The following is a 14,210-nucleotide window of genomic DNA, read 5'->3' as shown; positions in this document are numbered from 1 at the left end:
TCGGGAGAGCTCGTGAAAACTCGACGATAAGGTACCTGACCCCCCCTAAAATTTTCTCAACGGATTTAGACGATTCACAAAAATGATCAATTTAAGAAATAAAACGGCGGATTTCCGCGTATCCGCAGAAAATTGCCATCACTGCGTAAGGGGAAATCCAGTTTTTAAAGCGTGACAAACAAACACTTTGGTCTTACTTTGGTCTGATGGGATCAAAGGGGGCATCTTCGAGAAGATCGTAGATGTAGTTGTTATAGACCTCGACGTAGGACACCAAGATGCTGTAACAACAGTCTTCATCCACATTCTCAGCTTTACATGCCTCTTGGGGACTGATCATGTCTGCAAATTCTGGGTCTGCCTTCTGCCTAAACAGAAAAGAATATATGAGCAGAATGGAAATGAACTTTTAGAAAAGTACCTGGCAGGGAATACAAACACAAAAAGGAACTTGCTGCAGATTAGTACCTGGAGGAGGGTGTTTTGGGCACTGTAGGTTGAGCGTCTCGCTTCTGTCTCTCCAGGAGAGCATCAATGTCATTCTGGATGTCAATCCCATTTTTGTCATCTGGTTTGAACACCTACAGAAAAAAAAAACAAAAAAAAACATTTAGTTTCTTTTTCAGAATAACTGAAACTAAAATTACAGTTTTTAGCACATAATATTACACTACATCTGTCTCCACCTTTTCCTCAATTGAAAAAGGCTGAATACTCTAATTCATTAGCTGGTAGATGTTTTTATTTTTATCATCTTACAAAGCGTTTGGCCTGCAAGGGGCCAATACTGTTGAAGAGCATGTCAAGGGAACGAGGGAGGAGTCCACCCTCTCCAGGCGAGCCGGTCATAGTGAAGGTTTTTCCACTTCCTGTGACACCATATGTAAACAGCAGACCTTCGAGAGGGGTGGTGAGGATAAAAAAAATAATAATAATAATAATAAGTCACAAGGATTCATTCAGAACACCGAGAAAGCAAGTAGGGGTAAAATAGTTTGGTCGTGTGAAGCAGCTGAAGCTCTCACCATTTTTACACTGAATAAGGTCCTCCACTAGCGGCTTGGCGACTTCCTCAAACAGCTCCATTTGAGTGGTATTAATACCAAATACTTTTTTGAAGGAGTACTGAGTCTAAAATATTGTCAACAAACAACAAATGTCAGTTTTATGGAGTGTGCAATGTCACGACAGAATAAGAACAGAAAAATACGGGTACGTATTCTCTAGTAAGCAATCATATTTGCGTTGTCCAATCTTTCCTTATAACAGAATTCCCTTATGTGGGAAACGACTATGGTACATGTCCTTTCTGAACATGCAAGTATGATAACAAAATACATGCGTAACAACACAAGCAATAAAATGCAAAAATATATGGTCCAAAAACTATTTATAAAACAAAAACTGCAGCATACAGTACAGGTATATGAACAAAGTACAGGACAACGAGACTAGTCACAAAATTAGTAATTAGTAGCTTTTCTTTCCACTCACTCACTGTCTCTAACTTTACCTCCCCTCGATCACCAAGACAGCATTGCTCAGCTGATGGATGTCGTGCAACAAACTTTTGAAGCCAGCCACGGGAAATTTTAATGCATAGGTTTTTATTCCGGATGAGGGAGACAGACGTCCGTAGGTGGGAATATTTACTGTATTGATCATACAGCCTAATGTGTTGATTTGCAAATATAAATAATTGCTAAATGATAGTGAACAAAGCAAAGCAGACAGTGGAACAATTACACTATTGATACCACTGGAAAAATGTTGGGGGGTGTGATTATGATGTCTCCCAGATTACACACAAGTCTGATCCAGACCTGGACTACACCCAAACTTCCACCAAAGTAGACACTGCACAAAATCTTGCCTGGTTCACATGAGTCACTTCACACATACCTCTTTGAATTCTCCATTGCGGTTGGCTTTAAGGCCATCAGGAGCATGCAGCTGAATAGTGGAGTTGCTGATCATTTCAACACAACATTCCTCATTCTCTGCTCCAAGTGGACGTATACGACAATACACCTACAAATTAAACAACAGCATGCATCTTCAAAGTACTGTATCATATAGCAATCACAAAAACCGTTTCGTTGATTTTTTTTTGTGATGGCACTCAACTAAACTGTAGCTTATCGCCTCACCTTAAGACTGAAGACAAATAAGGTCTTACTTTGCCATGATTGGTTTAATGAGTGATGAACTGTCAATGTGTGGCTAACATTTGGCTCAACACCGATCACAGTCTTTGATCAATATACAAAAATAGCTTATGTCACTGTTTAGTATATTTCAAAGACATAAAATCATTGTCGTTGATTTCATTCAGTTGTATTGGGATTTTTTTTTGCTTCCTCCCAAAGGCTACATGAAGATAACAGCACTTTAGCTGCACGGAGATAATGTTCACAAGTATTAATGTTACAATTGTTTAAAGTGTGACGATCAAACCAGAGTGACGAGTTGTGTTCACTTACGCCCACAGGATCTTTCTCTGCATGGGAAGCTTTTTTTATGCAAGGCTTGCGTGGAGTCTTGCATTTCCTGAAGAAAATAAATGGAATAACTCGTTTTGTTAAATTAATCACGCCCTTGTCGATCAGAACAGAACGTGACACATACGTTTATGTGTGGCGGTTTTGAATGCGTACAACCAAAAATATTGCATAAAATACACGTTTTTGCAGATGTATTAGTGAGAACGTGATGATGATTGTGAGTCAGGGATCAGTGACGGTTGCTCAAACACTTGTTAACCTGCCCACATCAACATTTATGACGGACCTGGTGTGTCAAAGTGCACTAGAGCAGCGATTCCCAACCTTTTTTGTCATACCATAAGTACGCCCTCACTCATGCGTTTGGCTGATTCTACAAGACGTAAGGCAAACTAGCGAGTTTAGAACCAGTCTGCCAAAATAGATGCGTGACATTTGTGAATTTTAACAAACTCCGAAAACATTGTCCTGCAATATTATTTCAAAGTGACTACAAAGGCTACGATCTGTGGCGTCACTTGCAATAATGTCAGACAGAAATATGCTAATTCTGAAAAGCAAACGAGTTCAGGCAACCCGCGAAGTCAGTTCAAATGAAATCAATTCAACATCAAACATTAAACATGGTTCCTATGTTGTACAGGTCCGTCCCTGTGCCGTTGGTTATTTAGCTCGGTTAGTTTGCCTGCCTAAATGGAGAGCGAGCGACCTTCGCTGTTTTCGACGGAGATTGGTAATCTTACACACTATGACTAACAGTTATTGCCCAGGACCCACGAAAACTGAAACTTAATTTCAGCTCACACGCGATTTTAGAAAGACAGAAGGTGAAGATACATACCCTGGTCTGTACATTTTTTATGCTGTTCAACGCCTGGAAAGTAAACTTCCTCCAAAAGCGCCTCGTCTTTATTTTTGAAATTTCCCCGCTGTCAAACGATTTCGACGAGCTGCTACATTTAACCAATCATAGTACAGAATGGAACACTCGGGGACGGAAGTTCCGCCTTCAGACGTCATGACGCATTCAAATACAATGCGTTTTTTATATTTCTCCACCGAAAGAACGACAGTATTTACATTTCAGTCATTGGGTAATTACGTATGGCTAACCAAAACAAAACAAAACACGAAAATCAAATGTACGTCTTGAATAATACAATCATTGCCACTATGGAACGATAATTTATTTGAATCATGTGAATACCATAAAGTGAAATACGCACGCGCGTGCTCGCACACGCACACGCACACGCGCACACACGCACACACACACACACACACACACACACACACACACACACACACACACTCACACACACACACACACACGCATACTCAAATAGGGTTTTCTGAGAAGTTCGTGCCACCATTTAACTGCATAATGTTTTATTCATTAAAAAACACAAAACATATAAATAAGCTTACATTAAGAATAAATACATACATTTTAAATGATCACGCAAACAATCAATGCAAAATTTCATAGGTTGTGAACAAGAACCATAGCTACAGATAAAAAGGTTGAGATTTAAATGCAGCATACTGTATGAAGTGGTAGTTTCATTTTTCATTTCCTTTAAGCTCTTCATTGGTCTCACGTGCAGCCACCAAAGAATTCAGGAAATCAAATACAGTAAAAAGACTGTTTGACACAAATGTTCTTTAACGTTGCAACATTAGTATCTTAAGCATACATTGGGTTTTAAGAAATATCCATTCAACCATCTTCTTAACTGCTTATCCTCACTAGGGTCGTGGGTGTGATGGAACCTATCCCAGCTGTCACTGGGCAGTAGGCAAGGTACACCCTGGACTGGTCACCAGCCAATCGCAGGGCACACATAGACACACATCCATTCACATTCACACCTATTGACAATTTAGAGCACTAGTGTCAAGCTCAAGGCCTGGGGGCCAGATGTGGCCGGCCACATCATTTTAAGTGGCCCGCAAAGGCAAATCAAAGATGACAACTTCCATAATGTTAAATCTATACCAAAATTTCACATTTTCACATGTCATAAATCAGTGACATATTGTAAGCATTTTCTTGTGAGCAAACCCCTCATTCCAGTTATTTAAACAATAATTAAATAAAACGTTATTCTTGACTTCTTTATACAGTTTCAGTCATCACGGCCCTCCAAGGGAAACGGTTATTATAATGTGGCCCGCGACAAAAATTAGTTTTACACACCTGATTTAGAGTGCCCGCTAAATCTGCCATGCATGTTTTTGGAATGTGGGAGGAAACGGGACGACTTGGAGAAAACCCATACAGGCAATGGGAGAACATGCAAACTACACACAAGAAATCCCAAGCCAGATACGCACTCATGACCTTCTGCATTGTGAGGCGGACGTGCTAACCAGTCGACCACAGCGACGCCCATTTTTCTTTATCCTGTATATAGCTATTTCGATTGTGTTTATGTAACAGGCGGGGTAATTTGCATTCATAACAGTAGTCATCACAGTGATCTGAAAGGCAACTATCACAGTGGTTTCAGTGCAGGCGGAATCTTGTGATTCACACAGCGAGTTCATCAGCTCCCAATAAAAACATGTTACATACTGTACATAACAATAGATGTTGGTTTACCCAAAGACCAGCTTGGAGTTCTGTGCCGTGGAGTAGCCATAGCACAAGCTTGAGTTCAATGTGCCTTTATCTGTCTCTTATGTTTCTTTTGCTGACCGACTTTTGCAGAGAGGAGAGGTAAGCTGAAGAGGAGGAGGATGCTCAGGTTGACCATTAGGCATAGTAGAGTTACACCCAATGAGTTGGCAAAGGTGATGGGTCGGGAGTGGTCAAGAAGCCAGGGGCGTCGCAATACCATGTCTTGCTCAACGGCCATCATCTGGAAGCGGGTGCCAAGGATGCCAAAGACATGGAAAAGTTGATGGCTGTTACCTGCAGAGGGAGCCGTGACACAGTTAACATGTTGCTAGATTGCAGAAGAACATCTTGACATACACGGGATTTGTCATAAGTCTGGGTCACTACAAAAACTGTACAAAAAATGTCTCAGGAACTGGAAAGGGTGTCAAGATAAAACCGGTTTTGCTTGAAAGCTGAAATATTTGTTCTGCTCTGGTGGTCTTAAACGGGCCCTTGTTACAGCACAATTTAATGTGTGTGTGTGTGTGTGTGTGTGTGTGTGTGTGTGTGTGTGTGTGTGTGTGTGTGTGTGTGTAAAAGTTACCTTAGCAGTCTTAACACAAAGCTAAATAAAAAGGAACAACAATACAGTTAACTTTTTTCATTCAAAATACATTTTGGGTTGAGCTGAGAAAAATATCAGAATCCCCACATTGAATTGATTATTAGTGTTCTTGGAATTTTGTTCTGTGATCATGCAACATTTAAAACCAAAATGTTCAGCGATGAGACAATCTTGCACGTTTCTTTTAATTTAGATGTCAATTAATTGCCATTTATATTGATTGGGCATTTGTTTGTTACATTTAACAAGGGATAAAGGGTTGAGTAATTCAACCCAAGGATTACATTTGATTGAACTGGTTTACATGCAAATGTCAACAGGCAACTCGCAATTTAGTCCGACCCTAGAATGGGACAATTGTCTGGTCACATTCTCCTGCCCAATCTCAAATTCATCTCACCAATAAAGTCGAAGCTGCCAGGCGCCAGGCGCTCAGGTAAATGTGTCGCAAACAGGAAGCCAGTGAGGAAAGCCAATGCAATGTGGGTGTAGTGCAAGACATTGGCATCGTTGTCTGTGCAGCCTTCCCCTTCACATAGGAAGAGCTGGAAAAAAAGGGCATGCAGAACAGGCCATTAGGGTAACATAGGCCTAAGCAATTTGTTAAGGTGTATCACAGTCAGCTGGAAATACTTTTTTTGTGAAATACCTGCATATGCTTTAGTCTTTAGTCTAAGATAAGATAAGATATCATTTATTTGTCCCACACTGGGCAAATTTACAATCTATCTACATTGCTTATCCAATAAAAATAATTCGCCGCTTGTTTTGTGTGCCACTTGTCAGTTTGAAAAAAACCCCATCAGCAATTACCAGCAAGAAACACTACAGTGATAACATCATGCCACAACATAATGATCAAAATTCCCACTTGAATGTGGGAGGAAGTTGAAGTACCCACACAAGCAAGGAGAAGGTACAAATGTGCAAACTTCGCACAGAGGCCCGAATTAACAAAGAATGAAATGATTGATCTGGATGATTTGAAACCAAACTTAATTACTGATGAGTATGCCAACATTTTTTCCAATTTTTCAAGGGGGCTGCGTCCGGTTGTCTTCATCCTCTCTGTTTGTAGGAGGCGTGTTACTCCAGGTGAAACCGAGAAGGAAGTGCACCACCTACATTCGGCATTTCTCACTGATCAAAGTAGTACTGGTCTGATCTCGACTGGTCTTGATCAAAAATCCCGAGTTTACCTTGTCCGAGACAGAGACGAGAAAAAAAGTCTTTGATTCCGAAACAAGACCGAGACCCTTAAAATGTGGTCCCGTCTCGTGACCAAGACCAATCTCGAGAGCTACAACAATCGCTTCCACAGAAGAGGGCCAAGTTTACACCAGCTTTTGAAATTATTTAATAATAACACTCAAATATTTGCATGGTGTTAGCGAAATGGATGTTGATGAGGCTCATTTGCATCGAGGCGGGCATTTTTTCTGCCAATAAATCCACGTTACCTCATTCAAATACATGCAAATAACACCAGAGCACACAACCTGCCGTCAGCCCCAAGCAGCGCAGTTAGTGAAACATTTCACCATCTGCGTGTGTTCTGTGAATTAATTGGATGCTATCTGTTTGCTCCATTTTTACCAGTTAGCTCCGCACAAAAGCCACAGAATATTCTTGTTGGATTTGGCCCCGAATGGGCAGACACTGCTTTTGGCAGTGGTAACCAATGGACAACTGGTCTGCCGACACTGAACGTGGGGCAATCCATCCATTTTCTATGCCCCCGATCATGCTCACTGTCACATGTGGCGTCTATCCAAGAGACGGGAAACACTCAGCATTGATCTCCAGTCAAACACTGAGTGGCTGCGAATGGGGCATTGAGTAAATATTGAAGAACTACGTCTGCATGGGGACCAATTGTTTTTTGTTCTTGTTGTTTTCCTCCATTTTGGACATGTATAATACAAGTGAGGCCCTACCCTGTAGAAGAGAGGAATGTGGTCAAACAGGTAGGGGTAGGCAAAAGCAACAAGACGGAGCACTTTACTGAATCTTGGACTCTGGCATTTAGGGAATCTGAAATAAATGAAAAGAAATCAACTTCAAATATCCACGCTTCCTGCATTATGGCATAACCTTTTATAAATGCATCAAATGGCAACGTGGAAAAACTCAGAAAACAGTAACAGTAAAAAAAAAAAAAAAACATGACATGGGCATATTTGGGAGGAGGGGGTCTTAAAATGGATACTATATCGTGATAAAAGTTTAAATTACATAATTTTACCCCCGCTTCATACATTTATTTGTATTACCCCTTTTGTTACATTCAAACAGGACAATGCAAGAATATTTTATTTAATTTACGTGAGGAGGTTTCTGTAAAACAAGTTTTGCCTCTGTTTATTGCTCCACCCACTTCTAGCTGAGACTACCAATGCAGTTAATCGCTGTTTGTGGTTGGTCTCTCTCATGACAATAACAAGAGACCACGAGTTAAGAATGCCAGTGTTGGACAGATTATCTGAAGGTGAATGATTAAAAACAGAATGACATCGGGTGGAAAAATGACAAAATTTGAGACACAATGCAATAAAGGAAATGCAAAATGTTTACCTCTTTAAAACGTCCTGATTATGATGACGAAATGGTAATCCAAGCCTGATAATTCAACAGATGGGCAAGAAAAACAGTAAGGCAGTTACTGTATGTACATCATGTGATGACAGTATCTACTATCAACAAGTAACCTGCGCTTACTAACTCAGTGTGATGATTTACATGGGCAATCAATCAAACACGCAGTACATTACAGCCAGATCTTAGATGCAAATGTCACCTTTGCTGTGAGATGGTAAGACATCAAAGATTTCCCTAAATTCTGTCATTTGGCACCAAAACACTGGAGAGTTAACAAATAGCTGTCACAGAATTCACAAGACAAATAGCCGGTGTGCTGACAAGCGTGACATACTCCTCCCAAGAGATAGCGATAAGATTTACAAAACATTTCGTACCATACCTGGAGTAGCACGCCAAGCCAGTGCATCCTATGGCGTTCAGAAGAGCAACAGGGACAAAGCACTGGTGGAAGAAGCGGTTTACCCACTTGTCTGGGAACACATAAGCTGAATACGAAATAGCAGTGCCTGAAATGCAACAGATTTGTTATAGAAACTTAACTATCAACAGTTTGATTCATGTCTGTCAATTACATATCGAGAGCTGGGCTTTTCTCTTTGATATCTGGGTACATGAGACAATGTAGTGCACATAATACCGTAATTTAAAAAAATGCATCCATTAACATGCTTTGGTTACTTTCGTTAATTAACCCCTCAGAACACTATTCCAATAATGTTTATACTGCATATACACAGAGAATGACCAAAACATGATGGTCAGCTGCAAAATTCAATACAAAGCAAAAAGTCTTATCAACCATTTCTGGGTTTTGTTTGAGACTCAAGAGGAATTAATCTAATAATATGTTTATCACAATTCAGGGCTTCAGACTAATTTATTTTATTATTTTTGGTTATTATTTTTTTTAACTTGGCCCCAAACCTGGAATTTTAGGGGTGCCAATATCTATATACGGTATATATATATATATATATATATAAAACTATTTTTTTTTCTATATTATTAATAAATGGGCTTAAGTGTAGAGCGGGAGTTTGTCAGCAATAAAAATATTCAATAATCATACATATATTTTTAAAAGTCTACAAATGTACTGGTTGCACATTTGCAAGCAGATGAAGGACTTACCTGCACTGTCTCAAACTTTAGAGGCAACATTTTACCATTTAAGGGCAGTCTGGTGCCCCGTCATGATTTTACAATATGGTTGGCAGTGATGTACAACTGCACTGCATCATCATAGCAAGAGCTCTTTCTTTGGCCTAGGAGTGTATCGCGGTGAAGTGCACACGACACACTCACCCAGGCTGTAGAGACTTATGGCTCCGTAGTCCAAATAAAAGCACATGTGTCGCACCCGCGCCGACATGCTGTTGAAGGTGTGAGCACAGCTTGATGCCAATGGATATATGCAGCTGGAAATGATTAAGACCACCAGAGGCCAGGTGAAGGGGTGCTGCCACGCAGCTTGTATCAGTACAACGCTTACCAGTTTCCATAGGAAGTACCTGCAAGGGGGAACAATTTGATGCAGTCATTCAAACACGTTTTCATCCTTGTGGCTGCAGCAGAAGAAACTTTGGTTTAGGCATGTCCAGTCATTATGGAAGCCGGAAAGTGGATGAGACATAATGTATATTTTGTGGCCGAGTACGCACATTGGGAATGCAATGTTAAAGCAGTAAAAGACAACCTTGCAAAAGTATCGATGGCATCTCATCCATCATTCAACATATTGTATGTATTGGAAGATGTTTTCTTTTCTGCTTCAACCCTAAATTCCTTCCGGGGTCTCAATGGAAAGCAGGAGCTCATTTGCATGGCTTGGGCTTTGAAATTGGACTGTCATGGTTTAAGGTGTTTTATGAGGACTTTTTTTTTTAATGCAACGACATAGTAGGAGAGTTGCTTGTCTGTTTCCTCATCATACTATTAAACTGCCTTCGAGCAAGGCACAGAATTATCTCAACCTTAGCCCAAGAGGCCTACTACTGTTTAGTTGCACTCTGTCATACTCATTGCATTTTTTTTACAGTTTGTAGACAAATGAATGCAACTCTGAAAAAAAGTAAAAATAATATACAGTATACGGTACAAGATAAAATTATTTTGTCCCTTTAAATATACTGTATATAGCATGTTTAAGTTTGCCATACTCTCTCTACTCTGACAATGAAGAATTGTATTCTATTCTAGTGTCAATTGTTTAACTCATCTGGGGATGTGTTGCCAATTAACGTTTGTGAGATCACTGCAGGTCTGGCACACATAGTTGCTCAGAAGCATAATATAAAAAACTTCATCTAAAATTTAAATCAATCTAAGATGAACACCAGACCACCTTCACAGATTGTGACTATTGAGGGTGATGCTGCTGTTTTATTTCAATTTCTTTTATTGATAGCTGTAATAGATGTCAAAATAAATTGCTAGATATGATCATACACTGTTAAAGCTGCTGGGCCAAAATGAACCAAAATTGGATGAAAGAGCTCACCCAGCACAAGATCCAAAATGGACTGAGCCAGTGTTGGGTTATTATACCATGCACATTGGGATGAAGAATTGACCCACAGTGTTAGGCCCACCCAAAACCATCCTTGAACCCAGTCTGCTGGGTCAGAATAATCAACCCAATTTTGGATTAAAGTAACCCAATCTGCTCAAAATCTACAGAAACCCATTGATTGGGTTAGGAAAACAACCCGACATTTTTTCACGTGGAATAAAGCTTCGAACCGCTAAATTTAGCACTCAGACGTGTCATTCCCACAGCCTTTTAAAGAGAGGAATATGATATTGGGCATAGAAAAAAAATGTTTTAACAACCAAATAACTCATTTGTTGTACAGTATTAAAATAGATCCGGAAATTATGTAAGAGTAAGAATGTCAAACGCGCAATGAGCACAGGCACATGACAAGATGGTGCAGATGCTTACCAGGTAGGCAAAAAGTGAGTCCAGATGTTAATGGTCTCATTGGTCAGCTGAAAGAGGCTCAAGATGCAGTCAGTGGCTGAGCTGTGGTGGTAACGGTAACCGGAGATAATGCTGTGCTCATGGAAAACCTCAAGAAAAAAATGACCCCAAAAAATCTCTATGAAAGCATGCATGTAAAGAAAATCTCTCCTGTCGGTTGGGTCAATTAAAAACATGCTTTCAAGTCACTCATAAATCTTACAGAAACTACTTGACTTGGATTAAGGTGGTCAGGAGGACTTTTGTTTGTGGGGTCCCCTATAAATTGCCCCAACTCCCTAAATGATACATCCAACAATCAAAGTTTTTATATGTTTGGGGGAAAGCTTCGAGAAGCTTTGTTTTAACGCGGGAGCCTATTCCAGTGGGCTTCGGCCAGTTGTCGGGGTACACCCTGAATGTTATTGCCAGCCAATCACAACACACACAGAAAAACATTCACACTCACAGTTGCACCTTGGGACAATTTAGAGTGTTTCATTAATCTACCATGTGTGGTTTTGGAAAGTGGGAGGAAACCGGAGTACCCGGAGAAAACCCACAGAGACACGGGGAAAACACGCAAATTGCATGCAGGAAGGCCAGAGCCTTGAAATGAAGCCCGGATCTCTGCAATGTGAGGAGGATGTGATAACTCGTCAACCGCCGTGGCCCTCATCACTATAATTTATCCGGACCTGAATATCAACTAATAATAACCATCCATTTTTAAAGCAGCCTGTCCTCATTATGGTTGTGCATGAGCGGGAGCTTTATCCCAGTTACGTTTGAGCGAGAGGCAGGATACACCTTGTACTGATTGCCATGTCAGATAAAGTAAATAAAAGAAAAAAATTAAGAATAATTTAAAGCAAAATTGCTAACACATAACGGTGTTTGAAAATCACTGATTCACTTGTGATGTGATTCTCTCATGGCATAGCATTTCAGTATTATATATTGTTTGTGACATTTAAAAAAAAACGTGCACGGAACGGTTTCGCAAGAAAATATTTCTTTCAAAAGACTTTTCACTTTTACTCAAAGTGCAGTAAATGTACAGCACTGTTACAAGTTTACAGTTCCTCTAGTCTCAGTGCTATCACTTTCTATTGAGCCTCATCATCTGTAAAACTGAAATAAAACCATGTTTAGAGTACACATTGACCTAAAATGAAAACATGACTACTTTTTTCAATTATTTTACATTTTCCACCCATCTGAGTGACCCGATGTTCCATCAAAGATACAGCAAACTTACTTTGGGCACTTGATTGATGGTGACGACCCTTGGTAATTTCATAAGGCTGAGCATGCTTACTGCAAAGTGCCGCTGTACTGTCTGCAAGTAAGCTGACTTGAGGTTGCCGGCGGGGTGTGCCTCGCGTCTTTATAAGCGTTGTGTTGCCATGTCGCCCCATTGGATTCCTCACTTCACCTCCCCCTTTTTCAAACCCAGCGAGAATATCCAGTATACCTGGGCCACTCCTTCCTCCTCCTCCTCTCTTCATACACACAGACAGAGAAATAGAGGATCAAACAGATGACAACATTGTGACACGCATTGATGAGAGGTATTCAACAACTGCCATTAAAAGCTTGATGGTGTTTAAAGATGCTCCAAAACAAGGGATAAAGTACATGTACATCTTATAATGAGAAATATACTGTACATTTCAGGTCATCACGTGAGAGGCCATTGAAGGACAAACAGTTCCGGCCAAGCCGATTTCTTGCTCACATGCCACCTTCAATCTTCTTCCGACAAGCCAAGGAGACCCACAACAAAAATGTTTTGCTATTCTGGTATTATTATGATTAGTAGTAGTATTTTTTTTTTTTTTTTTTTTTTACTGCTGGAGTCAGTAGCCAATAATGTGAAACAAAAGGTCACACTTACTGGGTTTAAACTCACGTTAATGTTTTATCCCAAAGGTTGATGGAAAACGTATTTAATACCTTACTACTTTAGGATTTGGGTAATGTGATGTGGTTAGTAACACTATGTGATCTGGGTCTGCTTCATTTTTTGTTGACCCTACTAACAAACACAACAAAGTAATGGTAAGAACTAATTTGAGCGCTATTGCCGAGCACCATGGGATCTCATTCTGCTCACTCTCTCAGGGGGAACAACACCGGAGCAACACAGCAGCTTTGGGGGTGGGGGGATATAGTAATTACCAAGAGATACCAAAAGCATCTCATTAAGTTAAATTGTTGAGAAAAAAAAAGTCACAGTCAGACAACAATAACAACATCAAGTTGTGGTGAGAAGGGTACAGTACACTTATCATGGGCATGAATGTCATTAATTTGTATTTTGTAATTTGTACCAAGTACTTTTTCTAAGCATCAACAAGTTTCTGGTCATTTCTTGTCTCAGTGAATATCTGACCACTGTTCCTGGCAGAATTGACCTAGTTTGTTTAAATTGGGTGGTTTCTTATCATGATACATCAGAAACAGTCCATAAATGTTCAATAAGGTTAAGTCTTCCGGAAACCCATTCCAAACGTTCCAGGGAACGAGGCCTCTCGCTCAAAATCACCATGGATAGGCCCCACTCACCTGCAATTCAAGTGAAGATAAGTGGCATAGAAAATGGATTGATGGATGGGAAAAGTGGGCGAGCTGATCACCATGGCAACACTAGGCTTTAAACCTCATTGCATTCCAGTGCAGTATCAATACAGAATCATGAAGCCTTCTCTGCGTGGACCCTCTTTAGCGTCTATATTTCAACTAATGAGTGACAAATAAATCGAGTTCATGTGACATCATCAGTGAAATCAGTCAACCTCATATGACCACGAGAGGTCAGTGTTGTCAAGAGAAAGGGGCGTAAACGTGTTCATGACAAATCATTTCTGGTGCTCGTTTTCATTTAACTCGTCATTAAAATTTCATGAA

General features: G+C 40.2%; 2 protein-coding genes and 1 long non-coding RNA gene across 12 annotated transcripts in view; all 3 read right to left on the bottom strand.

Moving 5' to 3' along the window:
- LOC109514437 (kinesin-like protein KIF23) overlaps window positions 1–3,448 on the bottom strand; it is a 17,199-nt gene extending 13,751 nt beyond the window's left edge. For all 8 annotated transcript variants that reach the window (XM_019867548.1, XM_019867552.1, XM_019867554.1 and 5 more), the window contains exons 1-7: window positions 3,346–3,448; window positions 2,484–2,550; window positions 1,903–2,031; window positions 1,026–1,131; window positions 760–896; window positions 469–581; window positions 198–368 (exon numbers count right to left, since the gene is read on the bottom strand). In XM_019867548.1, the coding sequence (XP_019723107.1) occupies window positions 198–368; window positions 469–581; window positions 760–896; window positions 1,026–1,131; window positions 1,903–2,031; window positions 2,484–2,550; window positions 3,346–3,359 (737 nt within the window). In that variant the 5' untranslated portion in view covers window positions 3,360–3,448. The remainder of the gene's footprint in view (window positions 1–197; window positions 369–468; window positions 582–759; window positions 897–1,025; window positions 1,132–1,902; window positions 2,032–2,483; window positions 2,551–3,345) is intronic.
- Window positions 3,449–4,506: 1,058 nt separating this feature from the next.
- paqr5b (progestin and adipoQ receptor family member Vb) lies at window positions 4,507–12,769 on the bottom strand. Of its 3 annotated transcripts, XM_019867383.1 has the most exons (9): window positions 12,559–12,769; window positions 11,280–11,407; window positions 9,828–9,846; window positions 9,641–9,753; window positions 8,710–8,841; window positions 8,309–8,353; window positions 7,672–7,768; window positions 6,135–6,279; window positions 4,507–5,421 (listed from the first exon to the last, which is right to left on the bottom strand). In XM_019867383.1, exons 1-9 carry the CDS (start codon window positions 12,610–12,612, stop codon window positions 5,165–5,167), a joined length of 990 nt encoding a protein of 329 aa, XP_019722942.1. In that variant the 5' UTR covers window positions 12,613–12,769; the 3' UTR covers window positions 4,507–5,164. The 3 variants fall into 3 exon arrangements, with proteins under 3 accessions (XP_019722942.1, XP_019722943.1, XP_019722941.1); XM_019867384.1 differs by having other exon boundaries at window positions 9,641–9,846; window positions 11,280–11,436; window positions 12,548–12,617; XM_019867382.1 differs by having other exon boundaries at window positions 4,508–5,421; window positions 8,715–8,841; window positions 9,641–9,846; window positions 12,559–12,767.
- On the bottom strand, window positions 10,102–11,273 carry LOC109514360 (uncharacterized). Its single transcript, XR_002167976.1, has 2 exons — window positions 10,945–11,273; window positions 10,102–10,857 (listed from the first exon to the last, which is right to left on the bottom strand). It is a non-coding gene; the product is annotated as an uncharacterized LOC109514360 (long non-coding RNA).
- Window positions 12,770–14,210: the final 1,441 nt, after the last annotated feature.

The sequence above is a fragment of the Hippocampus comes genome, unplaced genomic scaffold (genome assembly GCF_001891065.2).
Source record: "Hippocampus comes isolate QL1 unplaced genomic scaffold, H_comes_QL1_v1.1 scaffold2, whole genome shotgun sequence".
NCBI lineage: Eukaryota > Metazoa > Chordata > Actinopteri > Syngnathiformes > Syngnathidae > Hippocampus > Hippocampus comes.
This window is presented reverse-complemented; position numbering and strand designations above follow the sequence as displayed.